Source organism: Nicotiana attenuata, unplaced genomic scaffold, assembly GCF_001879085.1.
Source record: "Nicotiana attenuata strain UT unplaced genomic scaffold, NIATTr2, whole genome shotgun sequence".
NCBI lineage: Eukaryota > Viridiplantae > Streptophyta > Magnoliopsida > Solanales > Solanaceae > Nicotiana > Nicotiana attenuata.
Genome location: NW_017674923.1, coordinates 45,692 through 60,832, shown reverse-complemented (window position 1 = coordinate 60,832; position 15,141 = coordinate 45,692). Strand labels below are relative to the sequence as shown.

At 37.0% G+C, this 15,141-nt stretch overlaps 2 protein-coding genes across 2 annotated transcripts; one reads left to right on the top strand and one right to left on the bottom strand.

The window, feature by feature from the left end:
* Positions 1–223: 223 nt before the first annotated feature.
* Positions 224–1,345, bottom strand: LOC109219450. The gene has a single exon (XM_019383910.1). The coding sequence runs from the start codon at positions 1,343–1,345 to the stop codon at positions 224–226; it is 1,122 nt and encodes a 373-aa protein (XP_019239455.1).
* Positions 1,346–6,938: 5,593 nt separating this feature from the next.
* Positions 6,939–8,133, top strand: LOC109219452 (transmembrane protein 45A-like). The gene has a single exon (XM_019383911.1). The coding sequence runs from the start codon at positions 6,981–6,983 to the stop codon at positions 7,905–7,907; it is 927 nt and encodes a 308-aa protein (XP_019239456.1). The 5' UTR covers positions 6,939–6,980; the 3' UTR covers positions 7,908–8,133.
* The last annotated feature ends 7,008 nt before the right edge of the window (positions 8,134–15,141 follow it).

Here is a 15,141-nt window from a genome sequence, read left to right as displayed (position 1 = left end):
CCACGATGTCCCAGTATTTCTGATAGAAAAAGGGGTGTAGACCATCAGGCCCAGGTGCTTTAAAAGGCTTGAGGGAGAATATGGCAGTTTTGATTTCACTATCCCTAAGGGCCATTCCTAACATTGTCTGTTGAGCCTGTGAAAGGGTTGGCCCTTGGATTTCTGTGGATGAGATTCCAGCTTTGGATTGTTGGTGTGAGGATTTGTACAGTTCTATGAAGAACTAGGAGATAGCCTGATGGATTTCTCCTTCTTCAAACATCCATTGACCACTGTCATTCTGGAGAGATAGTATTTTATTTCTCCTCATTCTATTAAGGGTGGATGCATGAAAGAAATTGGTATTTGCATTTCCTTCAGAGAGCCATTGGATTCTGGATTTCAACTTCCAAAAGTCTTCCTCATTTTTCAATATTGAGTTAAGCTCATCAATGAGTTGTGTTTCCAGACTTTGAAGGTTTGTACTTGTTGGGTAATGGGGAGATTTCTGGATTCTTGCAATCCTTGCAAGGAGTCTCCTTTTTTTGTGAAAGATGTTGCCAAAGGTGTCCCTATTCCAACTAACAGCTTTTGCTTTAAACAGGGCTGTGGAGGGGATTAAGGTAGAGTTTGGGCTAAAAGAGTCCCTAACCAAGCTTTGGAACATTGGGTGGCTGCACCACATGGATTCAAACCTAAATGGCTTATTTATAGGACTAGGACTGGCATTACTAAGGCTAACAAGCATGGGGCAATGGTGTGATTGAGTCCTAGGGAGGTGTGTGATGTTGGCTTCAGGGTACTGATTTACCCACTGGTTATTAGCGAGGCATCTGTCTATTCTTTCTAATATGAGGCTGTTTCTTGTTTTGTACCTCTTATTAGACCAGGTATACTTACTGCCTTTAAAACCTAGATCTATGAGGTGGCAGTTATTAATACAGTTCCAGAAGGAGTTGCTTCTGTGTGTATTGATGGGGTTGCCCCCAAATTTTTCTTCAGCTTTGAGGACTTCATTGAAGTCTTCCCCCACAAACCAGCTCCCCAGATGAGTGTGGGAGATGTCAAGCAGATTATCCCAAAGGTTTAGTCTATTTTCTAAAACATTGCTAGCATAAATAGCAGAAAGTAACCAGGGTGGGTTTGAAGGCAGTACCTTAACCATGGCATGAATGCCCTGTGAATTGACAGCTATCTCATCCACTTGGATGGATGTTTCTTTCCACATGATTACAATACCTCCAGAAAAGCCAACGGCAGGGAATTGGACATGCATATCAAATTGAAGCTCCTCAGTGAGCTTTTTGTGGTCTGCCATTTTTGTTTCAAGCAGGACCAACATCATTGGCTTATGAAGCTTGACCATCTCTGAGCAATGCCTTTTGAACTCCGCACTGTTCGCCCCTCTAACATTCCATATGATGAAATTCATTAGAGGGTTCAGTGTTGGAGGGCTTGTGCTCGAAGATGTTGTTTCCCTGCCCTGGGGATGCATCACATTCTTTCCCTGGAGCTGAGACTGTTGGGATCTCATCACTGGGGTTAGGGTTAGGAGTGGTTTGAGAGTATCTTGGCTCATATGAGATGAAAGTTCCATTCCGCATCAGACTAGGTTCTTTGGACACAGGAGGATTAGGGTTTCGCTGTGGTCCACACTGAATTCCACCGCCCTCACTGTCTCCAGCCATATTGAGTCCACTCTCACTAGATCGTCGATTGGTATTGCTCCTTGTTCCGTTGTCATGTCTTTGCTCTTCAAGATCTCCAGGGCTGTTGAGATTCTTTTTGCTATGCTCCCCAGTGGTGATTGCTCTGGTTGTATCAGTATTTGCTTCTCCTGCTGTGAAGGTGAATCTTTCTGGGCTGCTTCCGGTTGAAACGCCTTGAAATGTGGTGTGGCATATGGGTCCTCCACTGTGAGTTCTGGAAAGAACGGCATACTGTTGAAGATTTGGTTGATCCTCTCCTGGATTGGTACTTCCCTGTTGGCATTTGGGTTCGCTGGGTGAACCTGCTCCATCGCTGACTGCCACATTTGGGCTCCAAGCATCCCCAAGCCCTTGTTTAGTGCCTCTGCTGCGACCCTTGCTAAGTGTGCTGGGTTCTGAATGATGAGGGTGACTGGTTGGTCGCCCAGTTGAAAATCGTAGCTCAGAGCCTGCCCATGGAGGGCCAACTCCAGCCAAGTGGCCGGTAAGTGGTCCGGTGGTGGTGGGTTGGAGATTAGGAATATTGGGTGGGGGGGGGGGTATTGCTTGGTTCCATTTTTGGCTTTCTTGATTTTTCGTTTTTCTGGGTTGGTAATAAAGGAAGGGGCATTGGGCAACTCAATCATTTCAGACGTTTGAGTCTTTTGGGTCATAATTATTTTCGTTGTTTTGGGGGTTGTGTCTGATTTACTGAGTAATGGTTTACTTGGAAATCCAATGGAGTTGATTGATTCTGTCAAATCAATGGGGATTTCTTGGTTACACTGTGTTTAGGCTTGGTCTGTCATGGAGGATTTCTCACCGGTTGGGGTTGGTAGGGGAGAGATAGTGTGGTAGGGGTCATCATTTGGGTCAGACCTTTCGTCTGAGGCTTGAAGTGGGTCTATCTGGAAAATTGGGGTGCTTTTTTGGTTATTGGGCCGAATTGTCTTTGGAGATGGGGTAGGGTCCATTTGGGTTTGGGTAATGTCCATATTGTCAGAATTGGTAGTTGTAGTTTGGGACCTGGGCCCAGTTTCCCGGCTTGTGTGGGTTTGACTTTGGCCTGGGTTCGCTTTTCTTTTAACACTGACATTAACCCGCTCCTTTGTGGACTGTCCTGTTCTAGTTTGGCTGTGTGGCCCCCTCGTGGAGTTTTGTTTGGGCCGGTCCATTTCCTGTGACAAGTTAGTTTTGTTTGTGTACCGGAAAGTTTGAGTTTCCAGGAACTTACCTGAGGATGCATCGAACATTTTTACCTTGATTTTGTCCTGTTTTGCTGATGAATTGTCTTTGGGGTAGGTATCCTGTTCTTGCCTTTGTTTTGTGGCGGTGTCCTTTTTTTTCCTTCTTGGGAAGGAGACAACTTGCCATTCTTCTTCTTCCTCTGTACTTGTTGTTTGATTTGCAGTGTTTCTTTGGCTATTTTTTGAGCATTCTGGGCTATCCCGGGCTGGTGTTGGTATTGGCTTTGTCTATGTGTACACCCTTTTAGGATATGACCTATTCTTCCACATCCAGTGCATAGTACATTTTCCCCTTCGTAAAGTACCAGTTGTTTATGATCTCCTATTGTGACTGAGGTTGCTACTGGTTTTTCTAGGGGGACCTGAATGCATATGCGTGCATACCTTCCTCTGAGAGTGGCTGAGGTGCATGTGTCAATTTTTAGTAGTTTCCCCAGCTTCCGACCCACCTTTTCAAGGATTTCCTTATCATAGAATTCTGTTGGCAGCTGCGGTAGTCTTACCCAAATTGCAGTGAAGGATAGGGTTGCTTCCTGTGGAACGAATTTTGGTTCCCATCTTCTTACTGAGAGGAAATTCCCTGATAAGAACCATGGCCCTTTTTGTAATGCTTTCACTAAGTTCTCCTCTTTGCTAAATTTGACTATGAAAAAATCCCATCCTAAGTCAATCAAAATCAACTGTTCAGATGGACTCCAAAGGTCAACTAGCTTAGAACGGAGAAGTTAGTGTGGCATTTTTTTCCCAAATAACTTGATTATAACTGAGAAGCGCCATGGCTCATGCAGTCTGTTCTTATCTTCTTGTGATAGAAATATAGGCCCTGTGGATTCCTTCCCTTTTTCTCGTGTGAGTGTTGATTGGGCTTCCGTTGCGTAGTACTCAGCTTGTGTAGTGTTTTGTTTTTCTAATAGCATTTCCTTATATGAGTGCATTTGGTTAGTTTCTACTTCCATGATGGTGTTATCCGGCGGTTCCGGTGGTATGTTGGGTGACTTAGGTGGTGTTTCCATGCGGAAGATTCCTAACGATGGATGAGAGTTTCTCTCACTTACTCGTATAAAATTGTATGTTAATTATAAGTTATAAATGTATTAATTACTTACTTAAAATTAAATGTTTCATTCACAAAAATATATACTTTAATAGGTAGGTCATCCGTTAGGACGAGAATGTTAGTTTTTCTTATTATGGAAAAGCCGATAGCTCGCTCATACTCTTCTTTACGATTTTGCATCGCTATTCCAAATTTAATGTACATGTATTGAGAGATAATCATACAAAGGTGACATTTTATTGACAATATCAAGTTGTTGCAGTTGCAAAATTTTCAGGTTGTCCAAACTGCCAAGCAAAAGGGTATGTGTAGTCATCATGTAACGTTATAAGAGCATGATATTCTGATGATATTTTACATGTTATGTTGTTATACTAGCTACATAAGTCGAGTGCCGATTGCAAAAATTCATACAAAGAGATTAAAAAAAATTAAAAATAATAGGAATGTCACACTTAAAATGCTATGTATTAGTTTTACATACGATAATGCCAAATATGGTGTATAACTAATATATGTATTAGTTATACATATATCCTAGATAGGAATGTGCGGAGGTCGAAAATTAGGATAGTATGTTAGTTAGTCTCAATTATTCGTACCGGTATGTACTCTCGCATTTGGTTGGTATTAGGTTTCTTTGAAATTTGAATACCTGTCATTTTTTCTTCTTCTGTATGATGCTTTTACATGGGTTCTGGTGTTGTCCTGTCTTGTTTACTTGTTATTATTATTGTACCTATACTTTCCTGAGTCGAGAGTCTCTTGGAAATAACCTCTCTACCTCCACAAGGTAGGGATAAGGTCTGCATACACATTATCCTCCCCAAACCCCACTATGCGTGAAATTAGACCGAGTATGTTATTATTGTTGTTGTTATACATAAGTTAAAAAATACTACTACCAAACAAGAAATTACTAATATCAAACCCCTAATTGTTAAAGCCTTAAAGGCAAGCTTTGATGCTTTGTAGTATCTCCTATGAGATTACGAGCTAACTTGAGAATAGATAATTTACTGCTAAAATTTTGTTTTAAAGTAATTATTATATGGCTCAACCGATCTAACGAGTTAGATAGTCTAATTCGAATTTTACTAAATTGAGCTTTAATAAAGCTCTTTTCTTTTGGAACCCCAGAAAAATTCACAACCGCTACAGCCTTTATCGCAGCCTCTGCCCTTCGGGTGAGCACTCTGTACGCACTGGGTAAACCCCTGTGTACTGACCCGCAAACCACACATGGGATGTAACCGCACTAGGCAAATCCGGTACGACAGGCTGACCCAGAAGGCATTGAGGGAAGAATCGATCACAGGTCATCTGTATGGATGACCGCCCTCCAAACCAACTGGATCATCCACGATGGGACTTCAATAAAGCTCTTTGATCTATAAATTTTGATGGGTGAAATCAATTCAAGTTGAGTCGAGTCTAACTTTAGTCGAGCTCCAACCCAGCCTAGATAAAACTTAGGATAGTTTATTTGCTATCTTTACAAAACGTCCTAGAGTTGATACTGATAAAATGATCAAAAATTTACTTCCGCTGCCAGGATTCGAACCCGGATTTTTTCAAATAGAGAAGGAATTAACCAGTGCTACAGCGGGTCAAGTTGTTATTAAGCTTCAACCTAATTTATAATAACGGCTGTATGCTATAAGGTTTATTCCCCCCCCCCCCCCACCCCCCACTATACCATAACCTAATATATAAGAATATATCTCAATTTAGTGGTTTTAAATAAAATAAAATATCATGAATGATAAAGCGATCTTTTAGAAATTTAAATCATACGAATGGAAAACCGAAATTGTGAAAATATGAGGGGTGCGAGGTGAAATAAATATTTTAAAAAGAGAAACACGCAAAAAACGTAGATTTGATGAAACTTCCTAGCTAGAACACACGACAATATAGCTAGCTTTGGAGTATACACAAAAGAAAGATGACATTTTAAATTTGGAACCTACTGGAATTATGGGCACACCAAGAATATAACTGTATGAATCTTCTCATATATGATGATGAATACATGACAAAATGGTAGTGATAATTTATGTTTGTATTCGTGTCGGCTTCTTCAAAAATATACTATTCTTGAAGGATCTGACACACACCGAACATTAATTTTGAAAATGATAATACTATTATTACTACTGCTACTAATACCTTTTTGAGTTCTAGTAAGATTCGAGATATTTTATATACTATGTAGTATTGATCAAGTGCTAAAAGCAAAAAAGAGAAGAGGTGAATGATCAACAACGTTAGCTCATTTTACTGACTCTATACAAATTATTATTATTTTTTAATTTTTGAAGTTACCCACTTATATACATAGGAAAATCGGGGAAGCAATTGCTTACCATTTTCTTTTAGAGAAAATTGATTGTGAAAATAGTTCGTATATTGTCATACTGTAACCAGTAGCGGAGTCACATGTATTCAAGAACCGACACTCTTTCATATAAAATTACACTGTATAGCTAGATAATTTTTGTTATATGTACATATATTATATATTAACATCTCTTGGCTTCGTACATAAGTCTACTTCCTCTTAATTAAAATCTTGGTTCCACCACTGATTATAACACGTTATTTTATAGTTTACAGCCTTCCCATCAGTGGTGAAGCCGCATGGTCACAAGGGTGGTCAACTGACCACCCTTCGTCAAAAATTACACTGTGTATATAGATAAAATATTACGTTTTAGAGGTATATAAAACATATTGAATACCCTTTGTCGGAAATTTTTTGTCACTTTTTTTCAAATTTGAATACCCTTGAAAAACTTCCTAGCTTCACTAGTACTTCCCATACCTATTGAGCTATCATATGAATAAGGATCTCTATCTTATTTCACCATTCTCCTCGCCATTATATATATATATATATATATATATATATATATATATATATATCCACTCTTCCCCAATCTATTTTTTCCTACAAATAAGAACCAAAAATAAGCTTTTTACAACCCCTAAAAAACAGAAAAAAAAATGGGCTCTTTAGTAGGGCATGTAGCACCAGGTCTTGGTTTCTTTTTTATTGGTATTTGGCATTTGCTTAACCATATTAAACTACATGCTTTGCACCCAAAATCCTACACTTCACTTTCATGGTTTCCAACTCCAAAAATAAGGTATTTAGAGCTTTTCTTGATTATATTTGGTACAATTATTTCAATATCTATGGAACTTTTTATTGGTCCAGAAAAACACCAACCTCTAGATATTGATGGAACTATTCCATCTAATCATCTTAGAAGTTTTGAACATTCAAACATATCCCTAACTTTCTTTGTATATGCACTTTTCTCCATCATCTTTGACAATGTTACACTTTCACCCCAAATCCAATATGGACTTACACAATTTCTTGCATCCATTGCTTTTGGCCAAGAATTTCTTCTCTTCCATCTTCACTCAACTGACCATATGGGTGTTGAAGGACAATATCATTGGCTTCTCCAAATAATTATTTTTGTGACTTTAGTCACTACACTTTTGGGAATTCCTTTTCCTAATAGTTTCTTGAATAGTTTTGTGAGATCTTATAGTATTATATTTCAAGGAATTTGGTTTATGGTCACAGGAATTATGATTTGGACCCCAGAGTTTATACCAAAAGGTTGTGTTTTAAAATCAGATGATGGTCATGAAGTTGTTACATGTCATAATATTGAAGCCCTTGAAAGAGCAAAATCATTGATAAATATAGAATTTAGTTGGTATTTGGTTGGGGTTACTATTTTTGTAATCTCAATTTATTTGGTTCTGATCAAGAATATTTATCCAGAGAAAATTGACTACCAATTTTTAGCAAGCAAGTTTGAGGATGAAAAAGGTTTAGAAGATGTTGAAGCTCAAGAAAAGAGCCAAATTGATAAGAAGTTTGTTGAAATGGAGAAATTGTTTTCTCTATGAAATATTGAAAGCTAAAAGACAAGAAGGGATTTAATGTTGGAAAATAAGAGAAAGGAATAAAACAGTGTTGCTAGGGTTGTGTTGTATATTTATTATATATGCGCAAAAATAAATATTATAAATAAATAAAGATATGCATGTCCAGCTCTCATATATACTCACCCCTTCATGTAATTTTTTATTTTTGATCAATATTAATAGACATGTATATATACTAAGTTAATTATTTTTTATTTAAGGATCTTGATTTTGATCCAATTTTATTTAACATGATTCGAGTTAGATTTATTCCATGGTATCTAGCCAAATTGTTGCATTCTCTCGGGTATGTTAAAAGTTTATTTCTTATGCATTGACAATACGCAATAACAGCATCACGTTAAGATAACTTACGACAATGGTTGACTGTATAATATAAGATTTTAAATTATAATATACTTATAAGTAAAGAAAATAGAATGATAAGTAGCTTACACATCACGTTACATTTATAATGTACTTATTACATCTGAGTTATAACTTTAGCAGCTACTACCATTTTTTCACTTAATTATTATAAACTTTAATTTAACCTAGTTTAAGCAAGGTTAAAGTCCGATATAGTATTTCCTTCAACTTCATTCATTATTAGTTTCTTATACATTCTTCATAACATCTTCTACTTACTGCAATAAATCTTTATTACTTTCCCTTCATATATATTACCCTCAATGTTTTCAGTTATTATGTAGTTCGTATAACGACTTTTAGCTTCTCTTTTTCATTTCCAGTTTCATGCATGCACAATAGACCTTCTGTATTTGTGTTTTAAGGGCATATATAATAATTTTAAATTGATAGAAAATATTAGGAACGGCAATCATTCCTTTCTCAATATTGAAGGTTCTAGAAGAAGCATCTTGTACAGCTCTTATACATAATTCTGTATTTATTTTATTATGTTAGTTATAGATACACAAATAGGATGGTGACACATGGACTGGTGGTTATTTCTTGGATTCCCTTTTAGCTGTGTACACATGCACTGTACACAGAGAATTACATCAGTACAGAAAATTTTCTCAAATCTTTCCATTCAATTTCTACACTCAATCAGTTTATCACTTCTAAGGCAAGGATTTCGCTATAGGTTTTAACCCTTCACGGGATGTGGTGAGATGAATAGAATTCCGTCATTGTTAATTGGCAGTCTTCAGTTTGAATCCCGGGAAAAAAGGAAATTTTTGAAAGAGAGCGCTCCTCTTTAACTGGCCCTATGTAACGCGAATTTAAACTAGTTGAGACAGAAAATTCAAAAAAAAAAAAGAGATAGGAAATCAGCCAAAAATAAAAGAATAAATATATCATATATATATACATATATACAAACATAACTTTTGTCTTTCTCTCCCTAATTAAAAGCCAACAATAAAATAATATTTTGAACCAGTTCCTACTTTCTTTTTCTTTTTCCTCTTCCATTAAACAAGTATCCTATTTTATGAACATAATTAAAAAAATATATATATACAACCCCCACCAAACAATTTTTTTCCCTTTTTGTACATATATTCCCATGCTTTGCTTTTATAATTAACTCCTCACTTCTTACATATGATTTTTCCCATTTCAACAAACTTCTTCAGTTCACCATCATTTCTCTTCTGAATTTCAACATCCTCTAAGTCCTCTTCTTGGTCATCGTAATTATTTGTTAAGGATTGGTACTCAACTTTTTTTGTGAAAATCTTGATAATAACCAAGTAAAAAGAGACTACAAAAGTAGTGGTTCCAATTATATACCAACTAAATTCTATATTTACTAATGCTTTTGCTCTTTCAAGAGATTTATGGTCATGACATCTAACAACTTGATACCCTTCTTCTAACTTTATATAACAACCTTTAGGGATAAATTTTGGTGTCCAAAGCATAACACCAATGACCATAAGCCAAATTCCTTGAAACATAATGCTATAAGATCTCACAACATTGTTCAAGAAATTATTAGGAAAAGGAATGGCCAAAAGGGTAGTGGCTAAAGAAACAAAAATGGCTATTTGTAAAAGCCAATGATATTGTCCTTCAACACCATTATGGTCAGTTGAGTGAAGATGAAAAAGAAGAAGTTCTTGACCAAAAGCAATAGATGCAAGAAAATTTGTGATCCCATTTTGTGCTTGGATTGAAGGGGTAATTTTGTCAATTATTAAGGAGAAAAATGAATAAATAAATAAAGATAAGGAAATACATGAATGTTCAAGATAGTGGAGATGGTTAGAAGGGATGCTTCCATCTGAATTTAGAATATGATGGCCACTAAAAAGTTCCCTTAATAAGAAAATTAAGGTGAAAATTAGAATCAAGAAAAGCTCTAAATGCCTTATTTTTGGAGTTGGGAACCATAGAAAAGAAGTGTAGCCATTTGGGTGCAAAGCATGTAGTTTAATATGGTTGAATAAATGCCAAATACCTATTAAAAAGAAACCAAGACCTGTTGCTACATGCCCCACCAACTTTGCCATGTTTCTTTAATTCACGTGCGCACAAAATATCGATCAAATTTCTATTGTTGTGAAAGTTATTGAATGAATTTATTAAGGTAGTAGCTAAACTCGTCGCAAAATTCAGGAGCGAACAAGATTACCTTGGTGAATGCTATGAGAACTAGAGAAGAGGAAATATAAACGATTGTGAGATAGAATAGAGGTGGGAAATGAAGGGTTTATATAATTAAAGATCATATATCTTTGTGCTAGAAAATCCTTTGTTTCCACCATATATACTAGTAGGAAAATTTGCAAAAGTATATATAGATGTTATGTTTTCTTGTTGGAAATTCTAAGTTGTCAGATTTTCATTGTTTTATTGAAGATATCGTAAGCTCTTCGGCAAGTTATTATGTGATGAAGTTAGTTGATAAAGTTACTCTCCCTATTGAAGGGAAAGGAAAAGAAACTTTAAAAAAAAATATAGGAGGTCTATCTTGAATATATAAATGAAGAACTTGGGACACTCCTACCTAATCAGCTATAAGCAATCTTTAACCATCATAGGGTTAATTTGATCTACAATAATTAATATAACTGTTTATATCAAGTCAAATACTTTATTGAGTCGGGGGACTATCAGAAATATTCGCTATTGTTATAAGGTAGGAATAAGATCGGAATAAAATCTGTGTACACACTATCCTCCCCAGACTCCACTTAGAATTACACTGAATATATTAAATAGATAACTTGGTAAAAAAAAAAAGTAAATATCTGCTATAACATGTTAAATTCTACTAATAATGTACGTAAATCCGTATATAACATCAATATATATAAGTTAAACTCTTTTATTCCCATAATAACTCCTAGATTGACGCTCACAATTGCTTGTACAATCTAACACTTGAAGCATCTATAAGAGGTAAGTTTCTTTTTTCTTTTTCTTTTTCCTTCATGTTTTTTCCAAACAAAGATATTATACGTGGTATTAGGTTGCTTTTCTTCGTTTGCAATGCAATTTTTATTAGCTCTATTAAAATTCGATCATCCGCCAGTATAGAAATTGAATAATTTTGTTTATCGATACTTAGGCAAATGGAAAAAAAAAATTTATCTCGTCTTTTATCTTTATTAGGATTTGAACCACAATCTTTAAAATTTATATTTACTTCATTGACCAGTAAACTACACCATATCCGCTAAAATTTATGCCACAGCTAGCGTGGGGCTCTGGCTGTGGCGCAATTTACAATAGCTGAAATTTTTGAGCGCCAGGGCCAGCGCCCCACGCTGCCCTGGACGCTCAAGACGGGAAAGTGGTCTTTTTCGACTAGGACTCGGTTATTTTGACCCCAAGACGCCCCCAACTCATATAAAAGCTAACCTAAGCCTATTTTGAAGGGGGGGAGGGGGACGTTTTTAGAGGAAAACACAAGTACAAAGCCGCCGTGGGGGCCGGAATTCATCAAGTTCCATCTTTCTTCCAAAAAACTTAGTAATTTTTATGTTTCTTTGTATGATTTGTTGTTTGGCTACCATGTCTATGTGGAGCTAAACTTCACGTTCTTGGGTTGTGGTTCTTTCATGACTATTGTTATTCGGATATTGATTTTGATTTCTTAGTTTATCATATTGGTTTATTTATTTAATCCTACACTTAATTATTTGGTTGCTTGATTACCAATTGAATACTATCTACGAATCTTGAATTGAACTCGAAAGTGGGAATTCTAGATTGCATATAGGATTGAGTAGAGCAAGTTCTTGAACTTGGGCATCGGGGAACGGATTCGCAATTAGGATAAACATATACCTAATTGCCTTGCTTGGTTGATTTACAAGAATTATAAATGTGTTCTTGTTAGTTCTAATTTCATAGAGGTATAGGAGTTAGGTTAGCTTGAATAGGTGAGTAAGAACTCGACAGATTTTTATGAGCAATATTAACCCTGTTAACCAATAAATTAGATAAATTAGTTAGTCAACTCAATTGAAGAATACAATAGGAATGTTAGATAGCCCATAACCCTAGTTCGTTTTCATTACAATGATATCATAAAAATCTGCTCTTCCTCTATTCAAAGTTCATTATTTATATTTCTTTATTTAATTAGTTTAGAATCAAATATTTCTAGGTTTAATTCTTATTTAGATAATGAGGATAGTCTAATTCAGTTGATAGTTAATCACAAGTCCTCGTGGGTTCGACATCCGACTTTTAGTCACTTTATTGCTTGACGACCGCGTATACTTGCGTGTGCGTTTGGCCGCAACAAGTTTTTGGTGCCGTTGCCGGGGACTTAGAAATTAACTATTTTTCTAGATTAGACTTTTACTTTTATCTTTACAAGTTCTTTTTCCTTCTCTTTTTGTAAATATTTTATTTTTATAGCTATTTGATTTTTATCTTAGTGTGTTTCTAGTTCTCTCAGCATGACATATGGGGATGAAATATTCGGAGGTTTATTGAAGAAGGCGCTTGGTTGACAGAAGACTTTTATGGCCCGTATTTTTGGGCTTGTCATGGCCTGACCTCTTGGAGATCTGAATTTGAATATGGGAGTAAGGGTTGGTATTGAGACGGATATTCTCGATTAGGAGAATCTGCGGAACGACGTTGTTTACTAACAACATTGGTGAATGATTGGTCTAAGGAGAGAGATGAGCTTGCACATAAAATTGATAATTTTGGCTTGGCTGTGTATAGCTTGGATGCAGATTTGAGTGCAAAAGTTGATGCGTGTAATGTCCAACAATTTAATGATGAGTTGTGTGAAGCTGAAAAAAATCTTCTAGACCAAATTGAGGAGCTAAAACGATAATACCAATCATTAGACCATGTTTTTCTTGAGAATGTCAATGTTGAGAAGAGTGCTTTAGAGTCATGTGAGGGAGTAGATAACATTACTTTTGGAGAATTGAGTGTGTGTATAAATGGGGATGTAAATAGCAGTACAATTCATGAGTTAGGGCGCATTAGACCTCATTCGATTTATTTTTTCACATTGTGTTTAGATAGTAAGATAGTAATCGAACCATTTGACCCTATGGGGATTCAAAGGGTGAGGATGAGAGTCCCTACATTCTTGAATTTTTTGTGCCAAAAAGCAAAAATTACATTCCTCATTTGAAGGCCGAGAAGTACAGGGTGAAAAATTTATTACTTGGCCTGGTTATCTTTGTAGCCCCACCAAAAGAGCATAGCAGAAAACTTGAAACCAAATTAGGGGCTCAATTCATAAGTTCGTGATGGAGGCATAAAATGGTTTATGTCGTGCCGCGACGTTAAATTAGGCGCTTGTTGGGAGGCAGCCCAACTTTACTGCTTTCTTTTAGTTTTATTTTTTTTCTTATTGTATTATTTTTGTAGTGTTGTTTTATGTTGGAGGATTATGAGTATAGAAAGCAAGGCCATAAGATGCGCAAAAGCGAGCCAGATGGTTGGAACTAGTGTGAGGTACCCGTTGTGACGATCCGATCCGTCGTCCCATGTGTTACCACCCCGTTTCCCCTATTTTATGCTTATTCATGTTTCATTATCGGCATTTGGTGTGTTAGAGTCGAATTGGATTGGTTTTGGTAGGAAATGAGACACTTAGTCTCTTTAAGGAAGGTTTGGTTTGGAAAAGTCAAATGGATGTTGATTTATGAGTTAGAAGGGTCGGATGTGATTTCCGGTGATTCGGTTAGCTCCGAGGGATGATTTGTGACTTAGGAGTATGATCGGAAGTGATTTTGGAGGTCCGGTGTAGAATTAGGCTTGAATTGGCAAAGTTAGCATTTTGGCGATATCCGGTTGATAGGTGAGATTTTGATCCGAGGGTCAGAATGGAATTCTGAGAGTTGCAGTAGCTTCATTAGGTGATTTGGGATGTGTGTGCAAAATTTCAGGTGATTCGGAGGTGATTTGGTTGGGTTTTTGATCGAATGCGTGTTTCGGAAGTTTTGGAAGAACTTAGGCTTGAATCCGATGAGAATTGATGATTTTGGTGTTGTTTGAGGTGTTTTGATGATTGGAACAAGTTTGTGTGATGTTTTGGGATATGTTGGTGCTTTTGGTTGAGGCCCCGGGGGCCTCGGGATGATTTCGGATGGCTAAACGGGAAGATTTGGACTTAGAATTGCAGCAGATAAATGCAGCAGCAGTGCAGGGTGATTTTGTTCTACGCGATCGCGGAGGGCTCTCGCGATCGCATAGAAGGTTTTAGGTGTCTGAGATTTTGCTTTACGCGTTCGCGGTCAGGGAGGTGCGATCGCGTAGGTTCGAGACCTGGAGCATTGCGTTCGCGGGGCTTGCATCGCGTTCGCATAAGAGGGATTTAGGACCCTTGTCATTTGTTCTTCGCGTTCGCGGTCTAGGGGACGTGTTCGCGTAGCAGAGCCAGCTGAAGGTCCGCGTTCGCGGGTTGGTCACCGCGTTCGCATAGGGGAAATTTGGGTTATTGAGATTTTGTTCATCGCGAACGCGGGGGTTGGACCGCGTTCGCATAGAGTAAATTAGAGCTGGGCAGAAGGGTTTTATTAAACATTTCCTCCGCGAAGCTTAGTCCATTTCCATCATTTTTGATCAACCTTGAGAGCTTTTTGACGAGGATTAAAGAGGTTTTCGACTGGGATGGATTGGAGGTGAGTCTTATGGCCTAGGAACATCGTTTAATTGTGGATTCGACACCTAAATTCATGAAAATTTGATTAAAAAGGGAGAATTAGGGCTTGACTTTTTGAATGAAAATTTGGGGTTTGAGGGAGCATTTGAGCTC

Coding starts and splice junctions, on each gene's coding strand:
- LOC109219452 (XM_019383911.1), top strand. CDS start 6,981: ATGGGCTCTTTAGTAGGGCATGTAGCACCAGGTCTTGGTTTCTTTTTT.
- LOC109219450 (XM_019383910.1), bottom strand. CDS start 1,345: ATGGTCAAGCTTCATAAGCCAATGATGTTGGTCCTGCTTGAAACAAAA.